General features: G+C 39.6%; 1 protein-coding gene across 4 annotated transcripts; it reads right to left on the reverse strand.

Annotated features, from left to right (window-relative positions):
- Window positions 1-1,819: 1,819 nt before the first annotated feature.
- On the reverse strand, window positions 1,820-26,771 carry LOC137183418 (lactadherin-like). Of its 4 annotated transcripts, none has more exons than XM_067590469.1 (11): window positions 26,568-26,771; window positions 17,724-17,846; window positions 17,453-17,584; window positions 16,599-16,631; window positions 10,753-10,866; window positions 9,668-9,849; window positions 9,062-9,217; window positions 8,428-8,572; window positions 6,657-6,859; window positions 6,416-6,571; window positions 1,820-5,142 (listed from the first exon to the last, which is right to left on the reverse strand). In XM_067590469.1, exons 1-11 carry the CDS (start codon window positions 26,635-26,637, stop codon window positions 4,999-5,001), a joined length of 1,458 nt encoding a protein of 485 aa, XP_067446570.1. In that variant the 5' UTR covers window positions 26,638-26,771; the 3' UTR covers window positions 1,820-4,998. The 4 variants fall into 4 exon arrangements, with proteins under 4 accessions (XP_067446570.1, XP_067446571.1, XP_067446572.1 ...); XM_067590470.1 differs by having other exon boundaries at window positions 6,657-6,841; window positions 26,568-26,769; XM_067590471.1 differs by lacking the exon at window positions 16,599-16,631 and having other exon boundaries at window positions 26,568-26,770.
- Window positions 26,772-27,754: the final 983 nt, after the last annotated feature.

Consider the following 27,754-nt stretch of genomic DNA (forward strand, 5'->3'; position numbering starts at 1 on the left):
TAAACACTACAATTTTCCATGTTTTTGTTACCTAGTGATGTAAGTTTAGCACTAACTAAACGTACAAAATGCCAAATAAGGGGTGTAGTCATGGACATCATGATGTAAAAGCCCGTCATCACGGGTCAAATCAGCAGTTTCAAACATTCATTTAAGAAGAAATCACATGTTTTCCCCTCGTTTACATGACGTCTCTGGAGATGTCTGTGGTCTGTGTTGGTATAGAACCTACCTGATCTAAAATAGCTTATAGTTGTTTTCAAGGACTGGATCCTTCCTGTTTAAATCCACTGTGGTGCCTCCAGTTTCCTGCCTGCTTTGGCCCCGTGCCTCCATCCATCCCTGTCCAGCTGTCATACCAGGAAACCAAAGAGGGAGAAGCCCTGCACAGAGCTGATGGAGATGCAACGAGTCAGATCAAATTCACAGCATTTACAAAGACAACTCTGGGAAATATGCAATTTACAAAAAAAAACATTGGTTAATATCCTGTTTCAAGTGTAGCAGCTTTGTTTTAATGCTTCTGTCGATGGCTTGGTTTGGATGAAATCAACTCAACACCTCAAACTTCTGAACTAGAAATACAAGTGACCTAAAGTTGTCATTTCACATGATTGTCTTCATAGTTTTTAAGATCTTGTAGTTCTTTAGGCCTGTGATACAGGAACAAAGCGCTTTTTAATTCTATTTAGGGATGTGGAATTTCTTACAGGGTGTAAGACATCAATATTTTAAAGTATTTTATTTCAAAAGCCTACATACATAAAAGTTTAGGACAAAGAATGATGATTTATTGATCAGTACTTACAAAATTTGGTTTCTAATAACAAAAATGACATTTAAATTTTAGTGATTTAAATGAATCTCAATTCATTCTATTATTTAGTATTTAGTAATAATTATGTAATTCAATAATACCCATGAAATTGTCTTATATAAATGTTTGTCGTAACAGTGTGAGTCGTTTTTCAAATGATTTTTAGGAAGCAACAAAATGAAATTATTCAAGATTATTAAAACTTGATTCAAGGGTCACCTAATTAAAGCATGATCTGGCAGTGTAAGGACGCATGCAGGAAATAAAAAGGCAATAATGCCGCATCAGAGAAGCACACAAAGTGGGAACCCAACCATGAGAAATTAGTGTAATTTAAAGGAGCAATATATAGAAACAAGCTGAGAAAAGACAATAAGGGGAAGACATGATGGAGATTTGGAGAGTTTTATTAGAAGGGGACACAGAGGAGAAAGCCGTCATTAGGTCCTTCAGAGGGAAAACAGCTGGTCTGTTAGTGAGTAGATGGAGTTCACCTGACAAACCTCGTCTTACATGATAATTACCTGGTGTTTACTAATTCAGCACTCAAAGTGAAGTAATCTGATGGTGCATTTTCCCTTCATACTTAGTGCTAAAACACTACACACAAACATTAATCCACCAAAACAACCGAGTGTCCTGAAAGGCAGAATTTAACCTTGACATAGTGTCACAGTATGAATGTATTTCCATATGATTGTGTGCTACAGAGAGATTTTACCACTTTAGTGTGACCTTCACAGCCGGTAATGAGACGGTAGAAGGGGGACTGAAGGGTGAAGATACCTTTAGGAAGACTGTATAGTGGTATAAAGAGAGATTAGGCCTCTGGGGTGTTTAAATGCTAAACAGGCAAAACGACCCTCAGTGCTTTTGGTCTTTTGATCTTCCACCTTTTTAAATGGAAAACAGCTCCAATGAATTCAACATTATAATACGATATATTCTAAATATTCCACCCGGTATCACATGCAATTCAAACCATTTGGAGTCAATTACAAATGCAGTTTTTAATTCTTTATTTATTCTTCATTTTAAGATACAAAGGCCAAACAAAGGAATCCTCTTAGAAACACATTACTGGAATAATAATAAAAAAAAAGCTTCAAATCCAGTCAAAAGTCTATGAGGTCAACAGTCAGTATAGCAAGAACCCATATAATACCATAAAAACACATCAATATCATCAATTTTTTTAATCAATCATAGAAAACCTGAACAGCTGGGAAACAATATATATCTACAATAACTTGAATGTTGATGAACAACTTAAAAAAAAAAAAGTAATGTCACCAATGAATTCAAATGAGTGTCAACTTTAAACTGAGCATCACTAATCAATAAAATGCATGCAGACTCAGATAACAAGGGTGACTTCTTATGGACTCGTCTGCAACAATAATAAATATTGTACAGTGTTTGACACCAACATCTGTCATCGACCTCTTAGTGGCACTGCTATCCCCCTCATGCATTTTTTAAGGATCTTGCCCGAACGCTGAATTAATATTCATTGTTATCAAAACTAACACAGTATAATATTGCACAAGCCCATAATTCATAATTCATGGGGTGGAAAGGTTTAGAATACTGTGACGGGGGGCGCGACAGAAGCGGATGATGTGGCGGCTCGTGTCACATGTCCAGTGGAACCGTAAAAAATCAGTTTTAATTTGGTTTCTCTCTTACAGTCTTATCAGCAGGGCCGCAGCTTTGAACTGGAGGCATATTGTTGGACCCAAAATAGACGGTCTGCAGCAAACATTAACGTCTACTCATGTGAACAGATCCCAGTACAAAACTATTGTATATTTACGTGTCACATATTAAACACTAAACAACCAAAGCAGAACTCAGTTTAATCTAACAAAAGAAACTGAACTGTAAGTCTCTTTTCTTTTTTTTTTCTTACCTCTACATGTAATGATGTTGACTATGTTTAATGTTTGTTCTTCAATGCACAATACTGTTCCTTTTTTTCTTTTTGGTTTCTGGATATTTCAAATGTCAAAAAAAACAAACATCAAAGTGCCATAAAAAAAATGAAACTGGGTGAAACACAACTAGAAGCACAGCCGAGTGAATTAATTACATTTTGTTGTGTGTATTAAGCATTTCAGTAGCATTTAATGTACACGAGGAGCAGATCTGCTGTGACCTGAGACGATAACATCCATCATTAATTTTGAACACGCAGCCTAGACACTACTGTTAATCTCTCAGTTTACTAGCCAATTAGTAATATATGCATTCGAACCATACATTGCCTCTTAGAGGACATTAACGTTTTCTAAATCTAAGTCTTGGATTATTATTACATTGATTTAATACTGTCATTCTGGCAAAACACTTTTTTTTTTGATGTATAATACACTGATAACCGTCTGTCATTCCAAGAATCAAATCAGCAATAAAGAGAAAATGGATTTACAGATCTGAAGTGCTTCTGAGAATCACAGACGCGGAGAAAAATTTCAACACGTGCTTCCGTCCATAATCGTTCTACTTCAAACAGCCTGTACAAGATTAGACTAATTATCTATACACTCACCATAAATGTGACTTTTTTTGATATGATGATACACATCTGCTGTAGCAGCCAATAACATGAAAAACTGTATTAACTGTCACATGTAAAATATATATATATATATATATATATATATATATATATATATGTATGATCATGTTGATAATGTAATATGTCAGAAACTAAAAAAATGTATTGCCAAAGGTGAAATAATTTTTATAGCGCAAGACTTTAAAACATTACTTGTTGAGTAGAGTGTCCATGTTTTTCAGCTAAACATGTCGTGTCAGCTAATGACAACAGTATGTGTAACAGCTTTTGTTCATTTCCTCAACAGCAATAAAGAGGCTCTTTTATCTCTCACTGAACAATGATCTCAAGCTCTATTTGTCCTTTGTTTTTAACATCCTGTCTGTCAATGAGGGCGTCTCCTATGGCTCTGAGATCACATCTGTTTGGCCGCTAAACTGACTGTGATGGTTCATTGACAGATTGTGTCCCACAATGACAGAGATGTAATTTGTCTGAATCCTCTCTGTGTCTGTGTGAGTCCACCATGACTCTGATTTGGCCAAAACCAGCTCGGAGAGGATGTCGCCTGACACAGAATTAGATACAAAAGCTGAACTGAAAACTTGAAAAGTTGAAGTTTTGTATAGTGTTTCAGTAAAGGTAAGAATTTATGGAAATAGGGGGATTTCCGCTCTCTGTTATTGGCTGCTACATGTATAATGTAAGTTTTACTGAAGTGAACGCGATGTTTACACCTTTTTACAGTCCATACCACTGCAAGGAAATACTAGGAATACTGCACCTCACACAGTTGGACACCATGAGCTTTTTTAGTTTACTTATTTTTCCTCAACAAACAGAAAACCGCCTCAAAATTGGCTATAAAGTGGTTTTAAGCAATCTTCTAAATAAATGACAAATGAGCAACAAGCAACTTATACAGATTAACTTTTTGATGAAGAAAAATAATCAGCCAGAAGTATCAATGTTATCTTTAAAGATAAAATATATTCTGTGTATCTTGAGGGGAGATGAAGTGTTTGGTTACAGGACGTGTGCAAGCTGTTTAGAGGAGCTTATGTACATCACCAGCCGTGGGTCTTGGAGGTTCAACGTTCCAGGTAGAGCTGATCTAGGATCAGAGTTCAGGCAGCACCAACTGATACAGCAGCAGTCCTGTTACCCCTGACCTCTGACACAGGGATGAGGGAGTCACCAACTTTGATTTAGCCAGCAGGTGGGATAAGATCTGACCCCAGCTCTGCTTAGTGAAAAAAGAAGATATGCTACCTGTTTGTTTTTTGTTTTTTATTTGAAGTGATCACACATCTGGTTCAGGTGGAAAAGATGATTAGTGATCAGTTCAGTAAATTAATAAAGAGGGGACACACATGAGTTTAACTCAGTTATTGCCCTGGTAACAGTGGTTAGGGGTAACATGTCCCACCTTCAACCAGTAAGGATTCAGGTGGTGGTGTGCTACTCTGGTGTCTGCTGCCCCCTAGGGCTGAGAGCAAGGCAGTGCAGGTGTGGCTCAGGAGGAGGAAGGGAGGGAGGGAAAAGGAGGAGGGAAGGGGGGAGGAGGTAGAGAAAGGAGGAGGAGGAGGAGGAAGAGGAGGGAAATGCGTCAAGGGTGGAGCTACTCGTCACAGCCCAGAAGCTCAATTCGCAGGGTGATGCGCTCGTGCCACTCCCACGGCAGGATGCGGACATATCGGCCGTAGAACGGCGGCTCAAAGATGTTCTTTTTGTGAACGTTGTTGTCGCTGTTGCCTGGGAAGATCTGAACAGAGGACGACAGCCAATTAAATAACAGATCATAGATGCTGTTAAACTGACAATCACATAATCTAAATGACAAGATTTTTTTATATTGCTCAGTTTCCCTGATGACTAAATACTAAAGAAAAATGTTGGTGCTGAAGGCATAATTCAGCACTAATAACACAATAATAAATAATACATAAGGATGTTTTTTTCAAATTTTAACTTTGATTGTTGCTTATTTAAAAGGTGAATATTTAGACATAAATTTAAGATTTGAAACAAAGTTTTCAGAGGCTTTACAGCCAGCTGTTTTCTGTCGACACCTTGTTCACATTTCCCGTAAATTTGTCAGGTATGTAATTCATTTTTTTAAACATATTAATTTTCAAAGCACATTTAAAAACAACAAGGCTTAGAATTCACTGTTGTCCCAGCTAATAAAAAATACTCTATGTGTGACAATATATCTTGGATGTCAGATGATGGACAAGTGAAGTGTAACACTGTGCATAACTTTATGAAAATACTTCACACATCTTGAAATATACAGAAACCATCAAAGGCCTCATATTTGCTGTGATGCATTATTGTACTTCAGTGGAGGAAAATCTTAATAGCTGGCCGCAGACACCAGCAGTTATAATGTACAAGAAAGAGGAACCTTGGCAATCATTACCCGATAAAAGCAAGACTCAAGTCATAAACTAAAGTTAAAAGATACACGGTTTATGGTGTGAGTCAGAGCCAATTGTCAGTGCTCCATATTCTTGATTTAATGACTTAATTTGGCTTTATACTTGTTCAAATCTGGCAAGTTTAGAGATTGAGAGGAGCCATTATGAATGAATGCATACTGTGAGCTAATCAATCCCAGTGTCAACATAATTGGTTTCAGGTGTATAGACGAGTACGTCAGATACAAGCTTAACAATCACTTCATTTTTTTTCTTTTTTCCATTTTCCATTAAGGCTACACAAAGTAGCAACCCTCTACTCAAGCCTGTATTCTTTACAGAAGTTCTTCATCAAGACGTTCTTTACACTAAACCAAAGATGATTCTTATTATAATACATATCTTTTATTTGATGGTGTATTTTCCTATCAGGTGTATTGTTGCTCATTTAATTGTCTCAGTGGGATGCATGGCATGTATTTTATTTGGCCTCATAATGCTGTGTAAACAATTATTTTCCATGCGCTGCCTTCATGCATTTGTTCAGTTTAGTTTTGTTGTATCTTTATGTTATTCAACATGTGTGAGCATGTTTCTGAGCACAGCTGGACTGACCTTGTCTGTTTTTGTGGTCTCATCCTTCACTATGGTCCAGGACTGTCCGTCATCGCTATGAGCCACTTTGAAGGCTGTGACAAAATGGATGGATCCAAAGTCTTTGGCCCCCTGCGTGATGATTCCTGTGATCTTCTTGGGAGACTGCAGGTCCACCTGAGCAGATGGAAAAAGCTTTATGTCAAAAGCGCAGCAGTGGGGAAACTGAAAAACAATGTGCAGTCATGTCCTCTTCACCCACCTGCAGCCACTCAGATCTGTTGTTGGTGGCGGCGGTCCAGGCGTTGGTCTTGCCCTGTTTGTCCAGACGGGCGTAGTGAGGGTGCCAGGTGAAGGCTTCGATGCCCCAGGTGCGGAAGGTGCTGGAGGCCGTGATCTGGCGGTCGGACACCAAGCGGGACTTCATGCCCATCGGCTCTGAACAACCTGAAGTGTTTGAATACACTGTGAAGGTGAGACCAGGCAGAGAGCCAGAGGAAGAGACAGAAGAAAAGGAGGAATGGAAAGAGAGAGAAAGTATGATAGACGAGGGATGGACAGGAAGCGGCGCAGGCCAGTGAGTGATGTGAAGCAGCAAACATACAACCAGATCGATGAATGATGTGGAGGATGAGAGAAGCAGATGCATGCTGGCAGAGATACGGCATACGGGTGAATCTGGATGTGCAGATTTGAGATTAGCTGAGATGACATGAGAGCCATAAACTCCTAGCTTCTACCAGCTGCGGTCAAATTTGATCAAACCCACATTATGAAGTTACACAGTAATGCTCTACAAGTTTGCAGTTCATCCTCCGCATCATTTCACATCTTAAGTATGTGCAGAATGCAAGCCAGGGTCTAACAAACTTGGTTAATGAGTGTGGATGAGTGCAGCAGCTGAGCATGCGGGTCAGAAGAACAGTGAAGAAAAAATGCATGGAGAGCTTTTAAAACTTCAAATTAGCTGTAGCTGTCCAGCAGCTTTTCATGCAACATTAATCCTCATTATCATAACATCATTTTACAATAAAGTTCCTTTACTAAATTGAATTGAGGTAATCAGAGCAAATTAAAGCAAAACAGAGGTTTCTCATTGTGACAATTACATCTGCTGCCTTCTTCATTAAATTACATTTAACACACATTGAGATATCCCCATTTAATAAAATGCTGCATTATGCTAAATTGCTATCGTGCTACATCATAATACATCATTGATCTTTATTTTGGAGATACTGACCAAAACTATCCAGAAACAAACCATCTTTTCAAAATTTCTTAAGAAGATTTTTGCATTAAAGTATGTTTCTTTTAGTGGAAATAAATATGTTTCTCTGTGACTGACAAAGAACCGAAACTCATACAAGTTGTGATCTGAAGCCAGACTGACGAGTGACTCCAAAAACAAAACAGGCGACAAATATAGCAGTTTTACAGTCATGCAGAAACTGGGAAGAATAACTGAGAAGAGACACTGACATGATAAATGAGAAAACCATCTGCAATGAGGGCAGTGAGTTCCAAAGAACTACGCTGGCTTGTGTTAAAAGCAACAGTGAGATGATGAACAGACAGAAGACTTGAAAGAACCAAGTATTACGTTAGCCTGCTAGAATAACAATTTGAATATGAATGATGAATATGAACACTGAAAAAATTTCTGAAACATCATAATCTGATGTGTGCAAATTATGACCATATGGTTTTGATAAATGTTGTCCTGGGGTCATCTTGGAATTGACTCATCAGACAGTGTGGATCTGCATTCAAAGTTTCTGACTAATGCAATCTTCTGGTTAACATCCTTTGAAATATGATCAACCACTGAGTGTAGAACTGAAAATAATTAGGAAACATATGAGCTAAATTCTGGTTAAACAAAATCTGGTGGATGAAACTTTCCTTTCTGGTAACAGTTTCTCCCACCTGGAGTTCAAATGAACTCAAATGTGAAACACTTGTTTCAGTCGCTAACAAACATCAGTTAACTGAAAACTAATGTTTGTTGTATGTTTGCTGTGTGACTTTACCGTTGAGCTCACAGCCGACCAGCTCCATGCGCAGAGTGCAGGCCTTGCGACACACCACAGGAATAATGCGGATGTACTGAGCGATGATTGGGGGGTCAAACAGGTTGGTCTTGGTACCATCGTTGTCTACATTTCCCACAAATACCTACAAAAAAAAGAGGAGGAAACAAATTGGAGATTGAAAACTGCATCAAGTGTATTATTAATTTGTTATTTTTAGAAGTGATGAGTAAAACTAATAATTGATATTCAGTGGTGGTTTTAATACAGACTGCATTAAAACACCTCCAGAAGAAGTAATGCTACTTATATTTCTTTTTCAAGCAAAGTTTAATAACACAAACATGAACTTTCCTTGTATAATAAACATCAAACATAAAACTTTTTGTTTCTTTAAAGTATAAAAAACATAACAGGTGTAGTTCCAGTAAAATGTGACCAGATACTTGATTCATTTGTATAGAAAGGTTGCTCTGCCCTCTAGTGGTTAAACTCTACCTTTTGGAAACAGATGGTGACGTGTTGTGTGTGTGTGTGTCTGTGTGCGTGTCAAGGTTGATGTGTCATAAGTGCCACATCTTTCAGTAAGGGAACGATAAAATCATCATTTTATGCTGCATTGTGTTGTTCTTACGCGGTCCTTCCTCTCTCCATCAATTCTGTACATTGTGTATGTTTTGCCGTCCATGCTGGATGCCACCTTAAAGGCCTTGATGAATTCAGCTGTCCCAATGCGACTGGCACCTTGTGTCACGATACCTGTAAAGCGCATCTTCCTCTGCATGTTGATCTGGAATTGTGGGAAAAGATTCAACATGAGTTCATTAATTCAAGTTTCTTTTTAAAGAGAATTTCTATCCAAAAGTTCAACTGAAATGTCAAGTGTCGTAAAATCAAATCAGGTAATGTCAAGATGGTAAAAAGTTGTCAAAATATATATATATTAAAAAAACTGTGTGAAACTAATCAGTAAAGATGACAAATTAATCAATAACATAACTTGTATTACTTTGAAATATATATCCTTCCTTTAACTGCACAACAAGTATTTCTAGCCTGCTGTTACTGGCTACATAAACATTTCTGGGTCCAGGATCTACAAAAACAGTGACTGAAAACTTGGAATACCTGCAGGCAGCTAAACATCTCCATATGTCAATGTAATGTATCAGTCTTGATCTCTGTTATGTATCCACCTGATTAACTTTGCACTGTTAATGTAATGTATCAGTGGTCTCACCTCTATCCATGGGTTCCTGTCATGTGCAGCGGCGCTCCAGGCATTGACCAGTCCCTTGTGGTGGAGGCGAGCCAGCTCAGGGCCCCAGCGCTGCAGCCCCAGCATGCTGTAGCGGACTGAGGAGGCTGAGATCTGGGACTCAGCGATTCCTCCTCCCTCCATGCCGAGTAGGGAAATACAGCCTGAGGAGGAGATGTAAGGAGTAGATTTAAACATCGGTGTAAGATTACCTACTGTGGCCCTGATACAAATTTAACATATCAAAATCTTTTACATGGCCAAGCAACATTTCTCCAGAAGAAATTTAGCTTTCTTATCAGCCTTATTTTTTTTTTAAATCAACCTGAAATTCACCTACTCTACATGAATTCAGACGACTTTATAACACTACGGCTGTGGAGAAGAAGTATAATGATATTACAGCTGAACCTGATAAGAAATAGAAGCGTGTGATATATATATATATATATATATATATATATATATATATATATATATATATATATATATATATATATATATATATATATATATATATATATATATATATATATATATATATATATATATATATATATATATATATATATATATATATATATATATATATATATATATATATATGTGGTCACATACACATTCAGTCAAAGCACCTACCTCTACCTTCACTGAGCTGTGTAAACCATAAAATCATTACGGATGCAGAGCTTTGAATCAGCTTAATAGAAGAAAATATTGATTCTTCATTTGAGCGCAGTCTCTATCTGCTGCCTATTGATCATCCTAAAACCCAGCAGTTTGGCTGCCTTCCCAACACCCGTCAACTTCAATGTGTCCCCTCAGTGGCACTTCCTCCCTTTGCTGTGTTTCTCTTACACCAGCAATAGTACAACGTTTCATTCACTCATTTTGCTCTCCTGAGGGAATGTAAAAGTGTAGAGATACAGGAAAACACAAACACAGACAGAATATAAGTACATTACCAAAGTATAAGTTGCCCTCCCCCTCTAATCTCAGACAGGACATGAATCTGGCCCTCATGTTAGAGCATGTTTTAATGTGGAGTGCTGACCGGTCACACTTACGCAGTTGGCAATGTTTGCCCACATAAGGGGATGGGCAGTGGCATTTAAAGTCTCCTTCCAGGTCCCTGCAGACGCCGCCATTCTCACATGGCTGGCCAGCGCAGTCGTTCACATCTGCAGAGAGAGAATCACATCATTACTTACTGCAAACAGCTTGCTGCTCAACTGTTATCAGCTGATCAGAGAGTAGATTACAGATAGAAGTGTGAGTGAATTACATATCATGCTTGAGAGTCAAGTTTTGATTTTTCTTCAACTGTTTCACAGTGGAGGTTAGTTGAAGCATGCCAACAGTACTAAAGCTGTGGTAGACAGAAGGTAAACAAGAGGAGCTTGTGTTTTATTATTAGTTTGACTTCCTCAGAGCAACATTATATGATTCTTTTTAAGTGGAGAGTGTGAATAATAACTACTGTCAGTGTGGCTTTGATCAAAATATATGGAGTCGAACAACCAGCTGCACCAGGGGATCTGATGGTTAGGATGTTGAGTATAAACCTTGGAGGATATTTACAAAAATATCATGCAGAAAATTCTCAAACTTCATCACGCAAGCAGATTTGCACCACAGTGACATTCATTTTAAAAGAGGAGCCAAGCGTCATAAGAGACATTTTAGTGCAATCTGTTTAATTTCTCTGTAATTCTCTGTATAACCTCTTGATGGCGCCCTCACCAACCCTATCTGTCTGACTCAAAGTGAGTAGCAGATGATTCAGGGATAAAGAAGAAAACGAATCAACAGAATGTTTCATCTTTCACCCACAAGAACTGCCGGTGTGACTAAACCAGCTCTGAACATACTCTATATTGACCACATATACATGGAACAAGGCACAATTTTAGCTGGTTGTGCAGATGACTGTACACAAACAGGGGAGTTTCAGTCAGTCTCATAGTGTTTCATCCCTGGTGGCTGTTGTTATGGAAAAAAATGCACAGAAAAACCCCAGACACACCGATGTTATGTTTCTACCACACACGTTAGTATCTCCCTACCCACATGTTCCCTCTCTAAATAGCTCCATGTCCAAACATTCATTTTCACACAGTCACAGTAGGAATACAGTCATTTTGAAATGTGCATCCACAAACTAACAAGGTCCACAGTCATGTCACTTCTGGCTCTGTGAGCTCATACTTAATCATCCAAAACAGACTATTTCTAGCAGCAGCAGAAGTGGAATATTTTAAACATCAAACTCTACACCTTGTAAATGAGCTCTTTGATCAATTTACTGTCATGGAACAAGTCAGTAGGTAGCAGCTACCTAGATATGCTGATATATTCCCACTATCAGGGTATTTTCAGGTTTTAAGAATTTCTAAACTTATTTTGATGCTACATGCAATTAAATTTAATTTAAAATATTTTCAATTAGGATACTGAATCAGAGTAACAGTAAAATAAAAAGCTATTGAAACTATAGCAAAGAAGGAATGTGTAGTATCTAATTGGTTAGGTCAGTTGTTATTTGTGGTTTGTGACCAAATTTAGTCAAAGCAGATAACGGTTGGCATCCTCAACCAGAGAAGGTCAAAGTTTAAAAGGTTTCTCTTCTTCACAAACTTTCTTTGGATTTAATTCAAATCAGACAGCTGTTGGATTAAAGATGGATGAAAAAAATCATAATTTATTCATTATATGGAAGACAAAAACAAAAAGTCAAGTATGTCGTAACTGACTCAGTTTCTAAAGCATTTGTTAGTTTAGACTTTAAGATCTCCCCCATATCAGAAAATACATCTCCTACAACCCAGAGACCTATAACAGTAATTGATGACAGACTGATTGACACTATGGTCAAGTCCTGACATGCGTCAGCTGGTGACCCTCTCTACAGTAAGAGGATTGGGCACCAGGAGGACCACACAGCCTGGTCAACTCTAGACTCTAATCCAGTTATCTGACAACCAGAGGAGGGGTCAGGAGCCTGAGGAGCACACAACATCCCTTAGACAGGCAACACTGTCTGGCTTATAGGTTTGTTTATCACTGGGGCCATGCACGCCTGAAATGTATACACTCATGTTGCTCTGAGTCACTGTAACTATGACAGGCTTGTGGAGATGCTTCAGGGTGAAGACCTTGTAACTCTGAAATGTCAACCAGAAAAACAATACTGACACCTTATCAGCTGTTACATATTTAGCAGCACCCGCTATCAGCACACTGTTTGCACATACATATGGATTACAGGGGCTAGTGCATGTGCATGGCCTGTATCCAACATACCCTACAGCTACATGCTACATACTATCACAATATTTAGACCATCAATATCTGTCTAAGCATGAAGCGAAAACCAATACAAATACCACGCAGCTTGTTTGAAACCTGACCCAGATCGAGGAAAAGCCAAGGTCAGCTGGCATCGCACGTGGTAATCAACAAAGCTATCCACGTCCAGGGTGTGTGCTGCAGCCAGTAGGATTTGGACCTAAATAAAGGTGCAAGCCTGCATCTGACAGCCCAAACCTGTTGATTGTGTCAAGTTATGTTCTCCATACCGAACAGTGTGAGGCCTCAGCCCATGAGGTTTGGAGGTAAATCATCTGTGATTTTCATGGTTCAACAACAATACCTTTTTGACTTTTGTCCACAATAATGTATTGTCCTAAATATATAATATAGTACTACATAATTTCTTAAATTCTATGGTATAATCATTATGAATATACACTTTCCACCTCTTAAACACAAAATTTACAATGTTACTGTTGTATAGAAGCAAAGTTAGTTTTGTTTCTTCCCACAAATGACCATATAAAATAAGAAAATTACATATTTTTAATTACCACGCCCACCGTTGCCATGGTAAAACAACCAAGGGGGTGCATTAAAGGCATTATGGTCACCAGATCAAACCACAATGGCATTATTAAATAAAAAGGGATCAAAATGTTTCCAGATGTGTAATTTGCTGTGGACTCTGTGGACTGGACTGGCTGCAGTACAACAGGGAGTACAAGTGGGACCCAGAATAGCTCTGATTCAGATCTCTGCCAGGGTGTCACTCTCTGCTGGAGAGATGCAGAGCTCTAAGATGAAACTGTTGATGTCATAAAATATATTTACAGAACACATTATTTAAAGCAGTGTTCCTAAGCGCTCAGCCTAAATGGATCAAGGCATGGTGACATAAGATCCTGTGTACTGGTAAACGATAGCTGTTTCTTAAAGCTGCAACATGTTAATATGAATATTATTCAATGTTTAAAGTTTGAACTGCAGATTCCTAATGTCACATCAGCTTACCTTAACTCAGAATATATTTTTTATTTTAAAAAAGTATTAATTGTATAATGTATACTCAATTGTGTATTTATTAACGGCTCTTTTTCCTTACAACAAAAATACAGAGGGGATTTTAAGAACATCTTAGTTGGAGGAAGTAAGAGTGATGACTTCATGCCATTGTGGCTGAAAAAGTCTTGGAAGTTCTAACTGTATGGATTTGCCCCTGCTGAGCGTCTAGTTATTCAACACCACATCATGGTTACAACAAATGTGCTTACTGTAGTTCTGGGAGGATCTCAAGCAAGACACTCAACCCCCAACTGCTTAGTGGTCAGAGGAGATGTAAGCATACAATACTTAATGTACTGACTCCGCATGTCTGTGGTCAATTGTGATTAGTCTGTTTCTGTTTTTGTTTTGATGTTTGCCTGTGAAGGTCCGGCTTCTCCAGTCAAAACACTTTACAGCTGCTTCTCTTACTTGAGATAATGTTATGATTCCATGTAAGCAGCTTTGAAGATCTAATAGGCCAATCAAGCTTGTTTAATGCAGACAATAGTAAACCAGTAAATGCACGCCAGGCTTAGTCAGATCCATGACAGCACTAACACACACAAGCACAAGCACATATACATTATATACAGACACGCACACCCAGTTCTCCATAGGGGGCATGAAGCCCAGTCTGCCCACACTACCACATCCTGGGAGGAGCTGAAAACACAAACAACTGAAACAGGAACACACTCATACACACACACACCCCTTAGCAACTTCAAAAAAGCAAATAACTGCCTTAATCTGTTATGAAAAACGGAGATTTAGAAGCTGTAGGCAAGAAAAAAAGCCTCCTCCTTCCCTCACTGTTTCCATCCATCTGCTTTGGCCCGTAGTGAATTGAACAGCTATTGACATCTCTCTCTCTTTCTTTGCATTTCCATACTTGAGTCCCCCCCACATACACACATTCCTTCCTTACAACCTCTAAAGGCTTTTAGGCCAATTCGACAGGACAGTCAGAAGTGCTGCAGTCAGACCTGAGTAGTGAGTGTGACATTGTCAGGAGGGCAGACTTAATTCACCGTTCCGCCTCCGCGTTCACTTTTTCGCCCGGCAACAGTAGCAGCACTGACGTTGCGAGCGCTCAGCGTGGACCGCCACTTTCTGTTGGCTAGACTGGCACGAGGGATGAGCCATGTGTGTATGTGTATGCTAAACAGTCTGTATATGAGATCACGAGCTGTGTGTGGCTGTTCATGTGGGATGTGCAGCGCACATGTGATTAAGATTTTTCCAGTAGATTTTTTTTGGTGTGTTTCTCAGAGGAATTTTAGTCCTTTAAGGAGAAATTATTCAGAAATGAAATGATACATGTGCACTAGGTATTGATTTTTAAAAAACTCAGTTGTCCTTTGTTTTTAACTTATTTCTCGTAACTGACAGGAGGCCCTGAAGGAGGGCATGGGGCTATTTTCAAATCTTTATTTCATTCCCAACTAGTCCGTCTTCCACATCTTTACTGTTGCGTTTTTCTATTTCTATTTTTTTTAAATGCAGTGGTTAGTGTGAGGATAACATATTCTTCTACATCTGGCTCCAGTTCACCAACACTTGCATGTCAAGCTTTGTATTTGGTTTTCTGATAAAAGGAAAAAAAAAAAAAAAAATCAGAGGAGCATAGTGACATTTCAGCCCCAAAATATCCATCTCAGTATGGGGATGCTGGTTGAATGTTTAACTACAGTACAGTACGCCTCCTTAGGTTCACCACAGCCATTGGTTTTAACAGCCTGTCTCCTTATCTGTTTCACACAAGCCATAGGAGCTAGCTGCCATGAGCCTCAGTCCTCGCCCACACACAAACACAAATTAGAGAACATTTAAACTGTCACAACACAATCATCAATAGTTGTGAAGGGAGAGGGACCTCAATGACCCAGAAGTGCTTAGAGGGGTTCTAATAAACCAACACGGTCAAATGAAATTCCCTTCATCGTTATCCTTGAGGCATTATCTAATTAGTGTAAATGCCTGCTCTGCAGAGGGCTCTTATTCAGGCAGCAACTGCCAAAGGATTTGTGAATGTATGGATGAGCTGTGATTTGCAGTTCTCAGGGGTTGAGGCAAAACACAAACAGATAACTTGGCTGTTATTAGCTTCTTTTTTTAAGTCAAATGAGAGTGTTTGAAGCATAAATATGGGCTGGGGAATTCTAGATTAAAGTAGACGTAGCTTGGAAACAACTTCACTGGCTCAGAAGTTTAAATGGGGTTTGAGGCATGAGGGAGTTGAATAACAAATCTTTTAATATGATAGGACGTCTCCTTCCTGTCAGGGCGGCTAAACTGATAAAAAAGGCAGCAGCGTATCTGAAATGATCTCGCTGTCACTTTTGCTGCTGGCCTTGACTCAGAAACAAGGAGGGATAGTGCTGACCTCAGCAGCTCCCTGTCAGTGAAAATGTGTGTGTTTGTTGAATTCCTCGGCCTCTGCATGCAGCCAAGAGAACAGAGAGCACCTGGATTCAAGAAGGAAAAGAGACCACAGCTCATAACAGAAACACACACACACCATTCTCTCTTCAAATACCATTTCTACTGTTACCTTTTTTAGAGCTTAAATCTGCCCCTTGGACACCTAGGATAAAAAGGCACACATGATCAAACAAAAAATACACTTAGGCTTTTCCTAAAAGTCTCGCTCGATCCTCGCTAAATTAGTTCTTTGTGCACACTTGGCCACTGTTATTCTGCTGCCTTCTCATGCAAACAGTAGCCATCTGTCTCTGTGTGCAGGGTTGGAGGCATTTGGAGGAACACAACACATGTTCCCACCGTTGCTTCCTTCTCTCAGGCTGACCCTGATTGAACCAACCTGGTCTGAGTGACGTGTGAATGAAGCTCACATGCGGACGACAGCTGCCTGGTGGCCGGCACTCACATCAGCTGTCTCCATGTTAGTGTGTAAGGTTAGATAAATAAACAAGGACCGCACAGGACTTACCAGATAATTGTGTAGGAATGTATAACTACAGTTAGTAGATTAAGTTTATTGGCATATCAGCAACAATTAAACTTTTAATTCAGTGTGTTGCTGTAGCTTTATTGCTCTTTAAATAAAAATTAAGTAGCTTTGAGAGATTTTTGTTGCCATAAGAGGGAACCTGAGAGTTGCACAGTGATTTTGGCATTTTGCAATGCTGAGGATTCATAGTCAACTGCTCCGTTTAATTATTATACTATGGTGCCACTCAAGACCTGGAAAGGGGTCAGCCAAAATTTAAATACACTGACATTTTTTCATCTAGCCGCAACAAATAAATGTACAGATTTTTTTTTTTTTTTAAATGTGCACATACAGTATATTTGTTGTGACCAGATAAAGAGCAACTGTCCATGTTTTTGAATTGTTATTTATTTACTCCTGATACAACAAGTGAAGAGGGAATACAGACTCACTGTTCTGGCAGTGGACTCCCTCGAAACCCGGCTGGCACTTGCAGACATACTCGTTGAAGACGTCGCCTCTGCGGGTCTGGCCTGTCACCTCGCAGATGGCATCATTCTTGCACGGGTTGGGGTTGCAGGGCCCTTTAGAATATATAATCATTTATCAATGTTTTCTTTTTTTTAATTTTTTACAAATGGGGTTAAGGTTGATCTTTATGTTTTTTAGAAAATGTAATAAATCTTTTAGGTTTGTGTACATTTAACCAAAGTGACGGCTTACCAGTCTCAGTCTCATTGCAGGTTTCTCCAGAGAAGCCATCAGGGCAGATACAGATGAACGGAGCTCCTGCCCCGGCCACACAGGTTCCGCCATTACTGCACACATTCACCTTACAGTAATCACCTGCAGAGAGAGGGGGGGGGGGGAGTGACAAGGTGATTCACAAGTTGATGTTTTCTCACTATAAAAAATTTGCTTCAGTTTCAGTTAGTTTCTAGCTCTTACATGAGCAGATGAGTGAGGATTATTTCAAAAACACATGTAAGACAGTGTTAGCTCTCAATAAAGGTAGGGTTCACAAGACTGAGTTTCTAAATTGTCTAATCTTTCTTACTGCTACAAGAAAAAAACCCACAAAAAAACCCCCATAAAAAGTGGTTGTGAATGTCATTTGACCCAGCTGTGGTTTGCACTCCTAATTTCACATTCATAAATGCCTGACAGCTCAGCGTTTCCTGTCAACAATATCCTCTGGTACAGGAACCAACATCTGACTTTTCCAGGCTACATCAGGACAGGAAGAGGACTATGAGACACTGTACCAGTTGTAAATTGTAAATTGTGACTGGAGGAGTTGTGCCTTTGTCTCTGTGCACGTTTACATTTGGTCCATTTTTGGCCCTTGTGCAGTTTTAAGCAATAATCAGATGTTTTCTCTATTATTACATTTTCCACTCCATTCCCTTGTTGTGCTGCTGAATACCAGAGCCTGCTGCAGGTCGGATGTGACGGCCTGAATAGCTGAGTAAGCCATCACTACACTGTAAACACAACACAAACACTAGATGCTTCTACCAACGTCACTGCTGCCTGGCCTGAACCTGACAATCAGGCAGCTCTCTGGGCATGAGGGAGAACCCGTCAACTAGAAGTAGATGGGGGAAAAAAAAAAAAAAAAGAATCAAGAGGCATGCAGTGGTTTTCAAAAGCATGAAGACTGCATGAGCTATGATTTATTGTCAAAGAGATCTGGTCCAAAATTAGATTTTTGCCCTTTGGAATGAAAACATTGCTTACAAAATAATGAATGGAAAAAATGAGAAATTAAGTATGTCAGTAGTTGAGCTCTTGACAAAATAAAAGAATTTTAGCATTTAGGTCTACAAGATACTGAAAAATGAACCATGAATTTTTCTCAATACAGTACATAGCGTTTTGGAAATGAACTTTTCAATTATACACTATTATGACACAAAAGGAAGTAAATAAGTGGGAGCTTTTAAACACCCATGAAGACAGGGGAGGTTTTTTTTGAGTTAACACTTATCATTTGCATACTTGTTGGGGAAATGGAGGTTGGACCCCAAGTGTGAAATTGTTGGTTTGAGCACCACAGTGTCTGCCATACATTCTAAAAAGGATCTCTGAACCCTACTTTTTCAGCATTTCAGTGGGGTACCTCTTTCCACCTCAAACAAAGCAGACTCGTGGGAGTAGATAAAAATCTTTTTTTAGAGCTCGACACTAAAGAAAAGTGACCTTTTAATTCTGCTGAAGGTATAATTCTCAGAGGCCACAAGACCATGCCTGAAAATGGCATCTCCAAGCGGTTTTCAACTTCCAGAGCATCGCTGTGTCCTCCGCATCTTTTTAACCCCACACCACACATCTTTTCTCGTTCTTCACAAACACTCAGGATGAGAGCACTCCGAGTAGTTAATTCAGTGGGAACAATCACCAACAGTGCAGCATTGTGAAAGCTACCTCGCTGGTTTTCATAGAGACAAAATGATTAAAAAAGAAAATTAAATTACAAATGGATATAGTGTAGTTTGTAAACTGGACAATTAGCAGCTCTGTTTTTAACCTCTAGTGCACCAAATCTGGATCCCATTATTTATCCATTAGCAATCAAAGAAATGTAGAGTAGATTTGTGCCAAATCCACTGAGATACAGAGAGAGAGAGAGAGAGAGAAAGAAAGAAATCTACTTTGCAAACATCCTGTGGTTGTTTATACACTGAACTGCATTTCCCATGGACGTCCAGTGTTATCAGTGCTGTATCCAGTGTCATGGCCTTCAAGTGCATTCACATCTCGTGGGACAGTTAGACAACAGGCTTGCCTGGCACCACCAACACATCCTTATCCAAGAGTTGCTGCCTGTTTATCTTTGGGAAGGAACTACAACCTCCCTTCCGACACTAGACAGCTCCCTTCTGCAAATGTATTAACGCTGAGAAATAACAACGCTGAACGATGACGCTGCAAAAATTGAGTAAATTTGATATCTTATTGGAACAATTATACTGATGATGAACTTGCGATGAAATCAGAACATTCAAGATACAAATAAAAGTCGAAATGAGAGAGACATCCCACTTCATTTCACTGTCTCTGTGAATGTTGCTTGTGGTCGACCGTGATTAAAGGGTAAGTTAGTCAGCAGTCTGTGTGGATTTATTGAGGAAATGAAATGAGTGATATATTAGTCAAGGTGGTCAGTCATGAGACGGTGGTCAAACCATCAGAGCAACTTAAAAAAAAAATCAGAGACGTCTATATAAAAGTAGACTGGAATGAAAATATACAAACTGTATATTTTAAATACAGTGGGATTTAGACAGGTTTTGCTTTGCACAAGGGTCATGAGATTCAAAGAAAGCAACAAATGCAAGAATAAAAGAAAACAGTTACGTTGTTTTGACTCCACTATAACTATAATATCAACTATAGGCTTCTCTGTCAATTCAGAGGAAACAAGAGACTTGTTCTTCCTCATTATCTACATGAACAGCTGCCAGACACGTACAGTTTCAGTTAAGCATATTACTTATTGGCTGTAAGTTTCGGTTTCGTTTATTGAGAAATCTCTACAAGATTACAACATTTGATTTAAACAATACCAGATTGTTTCTGAAGTACCAACTCTTAAATCACTTTATTACAAGAACCACAATGAAAACAAACCTTAGTGCGTTAATGTTCTCTTGACATTTTTTTAAAATGTGCATGGACCTGCAAACATGGCTTCAATTCCAAAAACAATACATCAGTTGTTTTCATCCTACAAGCACAAAATCTGACTAAATACTATTTTGTGGCTGTAATCCAAGGATACAGCCACAAACAAATCTATTTGGCAGCATTTAATAGTGAAGTAAATAAAGTCTGTCAACCATTTAAAATGCATTTAATACATTTATCAAACTTGCACCAGGGTTAAAAGCACCTTACATGGTGCCCCACTTTATTCAAACCACAGTGACAGATTAGGAAGGTATGTGGAGTTATGTTTGGCAGGGCAAGCCATTTCCACAGGGCATTGTGTTTTTCTCACTCCTTATGAGTCATGGTCTGTGCCTTTCCCATGCAGCTTCAGCCCAAGAATGAGGTCCAAATACCAGACCAAAAACACCGAGCAGTTAGAGACATCATCACATAATTACTCAAATCCACAATGAGACCCACCAACAAGAGGGTGTATACGATTCTGTAAAAGCCTCAGATATGAGGACAGAGCTGGAGTTTGGTTGTTCATATCACGTCATGTCAGAACATATCAAATATCATAAAAGAAGTGTGGTGTGGTGGATATTCTGTCCTTTCAAAAAACACTTTGCTCATATCTTTAATAAATGTAGCCATTGAGGCTGGTTTTGGCACAAGTGACCAGAATGGTAAGTATGGCACTATGGACCAGCATGGCAAAACCTGCTCTAGAAAGTCAGTTAAGGACTCTGCGCCATGATTGAGGATGCGGTTGAGAATGAAGATGTGGGGAGGACTCTTTCAGGCCACTTACTGCAGCCGTATTAGAGAAACAGCGACTGGTTACGGAGATAAAATAGCAATTTGGATAAAAATCATCTTGACATAAGTGAGCAGACAATCTTTAATCAATTTCACGGGAAACAAAATTATTTCTGGTGGCTGCTGTGTTTCAGAGAGGGTTCACTAACAAAGCTGGCTACTTGCTGCGTTAGGAAAATATACACAATGTGCAGCCATTGGTGAAAATGGTACACAAATTATAATACTCAGACAGTTTAAAAGGGATTTGAGGGAATTTACTTTTTAAAAAGGGAAGTATGGAAAGTGGCAAGCTTGCTTGAAATGAGCTTGCAAAGTTACAAAGTCAAACAAACTAAGACCTCTACGTACCCGCTAGTTGCGTAGGGGTTGATAAATACACAGGAGAGGGTACATGTGAATGGCCATGTGAATATACTGTACGTGTGTATGTGTGCGTGTGTGTGTGTGTGTTTGTGGTTACGTCAGTGCTTATATCTGACGTGTCCCGAGGCCTAAAAACAGTAAACGCTCTGCCCTCTCACGCACAAACTGGCATGCTGGAGCATATAGGCTGGCGGGCGAGTGTGGGAACTCAGTGTTCCAGAAAGCCAAGAAGAAGCCTGTGTCTCACACACACATACACACACACACCTCCAGTCCTTGTTATAACTGGATGTGCTGAAGCATAATAAGAAGGCTTGACACCTGTAGAGTGCTCATCCACTCTGATGACCAGCTTACCTACCTGAGTCCTGAAACGTAAGGAGGAGGTAACCTGAATATGTGTAACAGGAAGGGGATTTATCAAGACCAGGTCTACCCGGGTCCTGACACCTGCAGCGCGGAACTTTTGTCTCCCCCTTCTAGCAGTGAGAGTAATTACACAAACACTGTCGACGCGTGCTTATGACGTATGCCTCATAGCTGCTCTAGCCTACTCTGTCGCTTTTTGAGCATCACAAGCCGCACGATTGAATCATTTTATCACCATTCAAATTAGCGGAGGGCTAAACTGGAAGTTAGCCGGCTTGGCTGGTGGAAGTTTCTGGGCCCCAGTGCCCATGGAGCATGAACAATATGCAGTCATCCGGGTAATTTCTTTACAGCGGGAAGTGGCTTTTTTGGCTTCATGCGTCACTGAGCAACTTTCAGAAGAATGAACGGAGCCCCGTCTCCAAAGCTGTATCCAGTTCTTATTATACATCTGTGGTTGCTCCCCCCTTCAGCTCTGGCAAATCAATAATTGCTGGTTGACGTAAAATGCATCACTACTGGTGAACCAGCACAGGAATGTCGCCACAGACGCCAGATTTAAAAACTCTGATATACAGCGAAATACAGAGAGATTTACCTGTTGTTGATAGGCTTAATCATCATTGTGTCAACTCATTTGTTAAAGGCTTGAATGTAACGCACACTCATTTATATGTAAAAGTCCAGCACTCCAGCTTTAAATAACCTCAGCCTTTTCAATACTAAGATGAGCAGGACTCCAGCTGCAGGTGAGCTTTCTGTAATCTGCGAGTGCTACTCCACAGCAGCACAGCCATCTGCTGCTGCTGCTCCGTCAAAAAAAAAAGGAAAAAAATGAGGGCCAGCTGCTAAAAATACACACAAGCGTCACGCACCATCAACAAGACAACAAGCTTTTCTCTGAACGTACTGTAACTAAAATGAAGCCTGGAATTAGTGCCGCAACAACAGTCTAAACTGAATGGAGATGTACCTATACTGTATAGCAATACTGTCGATAAGTTGTCAATATTTCTCTGATAATATGAATATGAAATACCTGCTGTAAGCGTTTCTTGGATTTGAGTGCCGCCAATTTTCTCCTTGGCTCAGTGTTTAAGCTCACATGACAGCGTGTAAAATATTCAGCACGGCAGATTGGAAAGTGGGACGACAGACACTAATAAAAGCGGCCCAAATTAGAAGATACTCCATATTGCGATGAAACATTGATTAAGGAAGCTATTCAAAATTCAAATGGAAGGAAAAGAGCCTCCTATCCTGAGGGATTCGGTGGGAGTAGTTATAATAAAGTCATCAGAGCTCAAGAAGACAGCCGCCTGAAGGGAAGATCCAGTACAGGCAGATGGGGAAAAAAAAAAAACCTCTTCTACTCTTTCTCACACATTAACAAACTTACTGACACAAGGACTCAGGGTGTCAGTACTCAACCTAAACATCCACTCTAGGCCTGCAACTAAGGATTTACTTACATTACTGAATAGTCTGCCTGATATTTTCTTGATTAGTTGATTAATCGCTTTGTCCATAAACATTGGACAATAGTGAAAGAATATAGCCCAACGACATATTCAAATGTCTTGACATTCAGTTTACTGTCATTTACAACATAAACATGAAGAAAAGCCGCAAATCCTCACATTAGAGTACCTAGAATGTTTGGCCTTTTTGCATGAAAAATTGTTGATGATTCATTTTCTGATAATTGACTAATTAATTAATAGTCTAATCATTTCAGCTCTAATCCACTCCTTGGTTTTGTTACAATGAGGTCTAACCTAATTTTATCTCTACTTCCAGCATTTGTGAAGGTTCTGTAAAACAAGGTATTTTCAGCATTTTTGAGAATCATGTTCTTCCCAGTATAAAAAGTCCTTTAAAACAATGTCCCATTTAGACCGTAGGAAACTAAAACTAACATTTTGATCCCCAACAGCTATTCAGTAATAAGGGAAACTGTGGGATACATCAGTGAGAAGGAATAAGCGGATGAAAAGGGCCAACCATCAAACGACCCCATGAAGCCTTAGATAACACATGCAAAAAAAGTCACTGCATGATTTGACTCTTGCGGTGTAACTGTGGTCGAGGAAGAACATCCATTGCCTTGGCAACAAATTAAATTCCTGGTTGATATCTGATATTTGACATATTGTAAGACAGATAACTGCATGATATATTGGCAATTAAGCCCCGTCTGACACCCACAAGACAAATTTGCACCAATTACAAGTAAAAGGTGCTCACATTCACCTGTCTACATTCACAAATTATACACATACAAGCACTCCATGCCATGCCATTGGCCCAGCGTCTGGCTATATTTAGCCGCCGTTCACTCAGCTGCCCTAAGTGGTCTTGTTGTGAGAAAAGACTGCCTCAGCCCTGACACAGAACACCATTTTCCACTTCTCTCCCCTCAGCAGCTAACAGAGTCCGACAAATGAGCTACAACCTGCTGAATCGAGCCTAATCAGGTAAAACATATGGAAAAAAAAACAACCTTCTCTCAGCTCTTATTCTGCCCTGTAAACATTTTGCATGACACAGCAGCAACAAGTCCTGCCCCCCTCCCTCCCTCTCTCCCTCCCTCCCTCCCTCCACCCATTCCCGGACAGCATGGAGTGCTCCCAGTGAGCGCTGTTGTGGGTGGAAGTTCACTGGCATGTCTATGTTGGCGAGTGCATCCGGAAAAGTGACTCAACGTTATGGTCAGCGCAGCCACACCTATTCTCCACGGCCGTACCATCCCTGTGCCTTGGGGGAACAAACATGTTGGGATGTGTGCTTCTCTTTAGGCTTTTTTCAATTTCAATTCAAACAAAAGGGTAAAAAAGGTGTATCAAATATTAATGTAAGTGATGCATCAGGGAGGATTTAGCAGACTGTGTGACACGCAGGTCTATATAAGGATGTTACTGCACAAGGAATGGAAATACAGACTAAATCTGAGTTGAGCAGAATACTTTTTGTGTGGTAGTCGTCAATTTTGGCAGTCACTGACATCTGTAAAACAATTATTTTGTCCAAAGTAATCGCCTGCATTAGTCCTCTGTCGTCCCCTAATGACGTCACATGCTTGCATCTGCAGCCTGTAGTGTGTTTTTCAACTTATTGGATAAACAAAAGCATCAGAAAGTATGTGCACACTACTCAAAAATAAACTTGGATTTTTATGAGGGCTACATTTCTTGAAACAAATAATATAAATACAGACTTAATGCTGCATTCAGATTTGATTAAATCATTTTGAGACCATGTCAACTGAATGATGATGAATGTATGATCTTGTGCTTTAAGTAACTATTTACAAGACACTTTCCTGCACATTTTATAACAAATCTATAAAGTATTGAAAATATGCCTGCCCTCTGGTACTGAGCATTGATCCCTGAAGCCTGGAGGAAATGTCAAAAGGTCGACTGTCTGCTCAAAAAAAAAAAAAAAAAAAAAAATCAAAAGTCCAAATGTTTCATCTGCTGATACAAACACATCTGTTTTTCACCACAGCACCAACCCAAGTTATGAATTCTGCTCTTTGTTAAATGTTTGAAGAGTGGAACAGGAACATTTTTTACATTTGGAAAATACACCATCATACCAACGAAAACACTTGTGTGACATGTGATGCCTTTCCTTGGTATGTGAGCAGAGAATAAAGGGAAAGGAGAATCAGGCCATTTTACCTTTTGTCCGTCGGCCTAAATGTGTTTGATGCATACAAATGCAAACAATACCAAACGCCAATGGCATAAGGTTAACATCGGAGAAGTATAATAGCCACCCTGTATGCCTCATAAAAAGGGGGGCATTGTGCACAAAATTGCCCTGAGGTATTGATTCAGTAACCATACATTCTGGCCTACAAAACCTGAAAAACACCCAGATAATATCGCTTTCAAATGCTTATGTTTCTGATATAATTATTAGATAAGGATGTGGCCTTAAAACATACAACAATCTAATCTTGCAGTTTCAGAGCCAGGCAATGTCTCATATCTTACATTCCCACACGTCCTGTCCGCTTATTCAAGGGTCGCTTGAACTTGTGAACCTACTTGTGCCCACCGCCCCGTTACTTTGGTGATGAATTGACGGTGCCACTTGTGCCAGGCTGAGATTATATCATCACATACCGAACATACTTTCCGAATTAAAAAAAAACACACCAAAGTGTTCAGCAAATGAACAACATTTCCAAAGAGAGAAAAGATTTGAGAAAATATGGGGGGGAAGACAACTTTTACAGCTCAACTAGCTACCAACTTAACTGAAACAGCAGCGTTAATGAGCAACGGTCCGAGGACGTTAACGGCGGCGGTTTAAACTGTAAACAAAAACAAAGAGTCAACTTACCGTTCACTCCAAACACCAAACAAGCTGTGAAAAGTTGCAGCCATAGGAAAACACGCGCCTGCTCCTTCATTGCTGCTATTTTTGCCAGATTTTTTGACTAATAAAGAGCTGTTTTTCGTCAGTTAAAAGGACGACGGGACGTTGGAGGACGGCAGCCGCGCACTGGACGTTGTGTAGCTTGTGTGGGCTCGAGCTTGTTGTGAGGCTGTAAACTCCTAGGCAGCAGGAGCACGTGCGCTTCAGCTCTCAACCAATCGCGACTTGGCTTTTGATTGTAACCACGCCCCCACGCCCTCTCTACCGTTGATGACAAAAAACCCCACTAAATCCAAGAAAGCAGTAAATCACCATGGAAACAAAAGATAATGTGGATAATGTGCTGCATTAAATGAAATGTCTTGATTAAGATCTTTAATGTAAAACCCCTGAGAGGATTTTCCCCCCACAATTCATTTGCAGTCATATTTGACCTATGACCTAACTGAATGTTTCCTTGGGGAAATATGTTTTCCTGTTGCTACAGTTGGATGTTTTAGCTTCATCCTGCAGATTGATATATATGGTTTTTTTTTTACATTTATCTGCTGCTGAAAGTGGAAAGTTTCTCTGTGCTCATTGAAAATCTGATTTTAAAGAGCGAGTCTACTAGCATGATTTGTGACATCTTTACTAGTTTGGAAGCCAGTTGTGCTCCCATATGAAACATACACAAGAGTGGAAACTTGAAGCCTCCAGTGCACACACACTATGAATAGACTTTTCATTGGAGGAGGAGGCATCTTGTGTTCAGCACTTAAAGTTACTACAAGGAACTTTCATTTCGTGTTGATTTTAGCAGTCCCTGTGGACAAAAGCGGTAGTGTTTTTCTTAAATTAAGACTGCATTTCCCATGAGCACCACCGCCTTATGTTGTAAAGATCTTGGCTAGCGCGTGCATTTGTTTTGGAAGCGAGTGAAAGAAAGATCTTACTTGTTTGTTTTGCAATGCAGCACCTTCCTGCAGGGTTGTGCAGATGTGTGGGCGTGTTTATTTGTGCTTTGTGCTGAAACAATCAGAAAATAATGTTTTTTTTCTCACATTCACTCCTCTGTTGTGGCTACACCGCTGCTCACTCTCCTCATTCACTCTCTAGCTCGCTCAACCACCGCTGCTCTTCTCTCCTGTGCTATCAGCTCAATCTCTGTT

Source organism: Thunnus thynnus, chromosome 5 (assembly GCF_963924715.1).
Source record: "Thunnus thynnus chromosome 5, fThuThy2.1, whole genome shotgun sequence".
Classification (NCBI taxonomy): Eukaryota; Metazoa; Chordata; class Actinopteri; order Scombriformes; family Scombridae; genus Thunnus; species Thunnus thynnus.

What these genes read in the sequence shown, in the direction of transcription:
- LOC137183418 (XM_067590469.1), bottom strand. Translation starts at nt 26,637, where the DNA reads ATGAAGGAGCAGGCGCGTGTTTTCCTATGGCTGCAACTTTTCACAGCT. An exon ending in GGGCAAACATTGCCAACTGC is followed by an intron (nt 9,850 to 10,752) that starts GTAAGTGTGACC and finishes TCTCCTCCTCAG; the next exon opens with GCTGTATTTCCCTACTCGGC. An exon ending in AGACCACAAAAACAGACAAG is followed by an intron (nt 5,143 to 6,415) that starts GTCAGTCCAGCT and finishes TCCTCTGTTCAG; the next exon opens with ATCTTCCCAGGCAACAGCGA.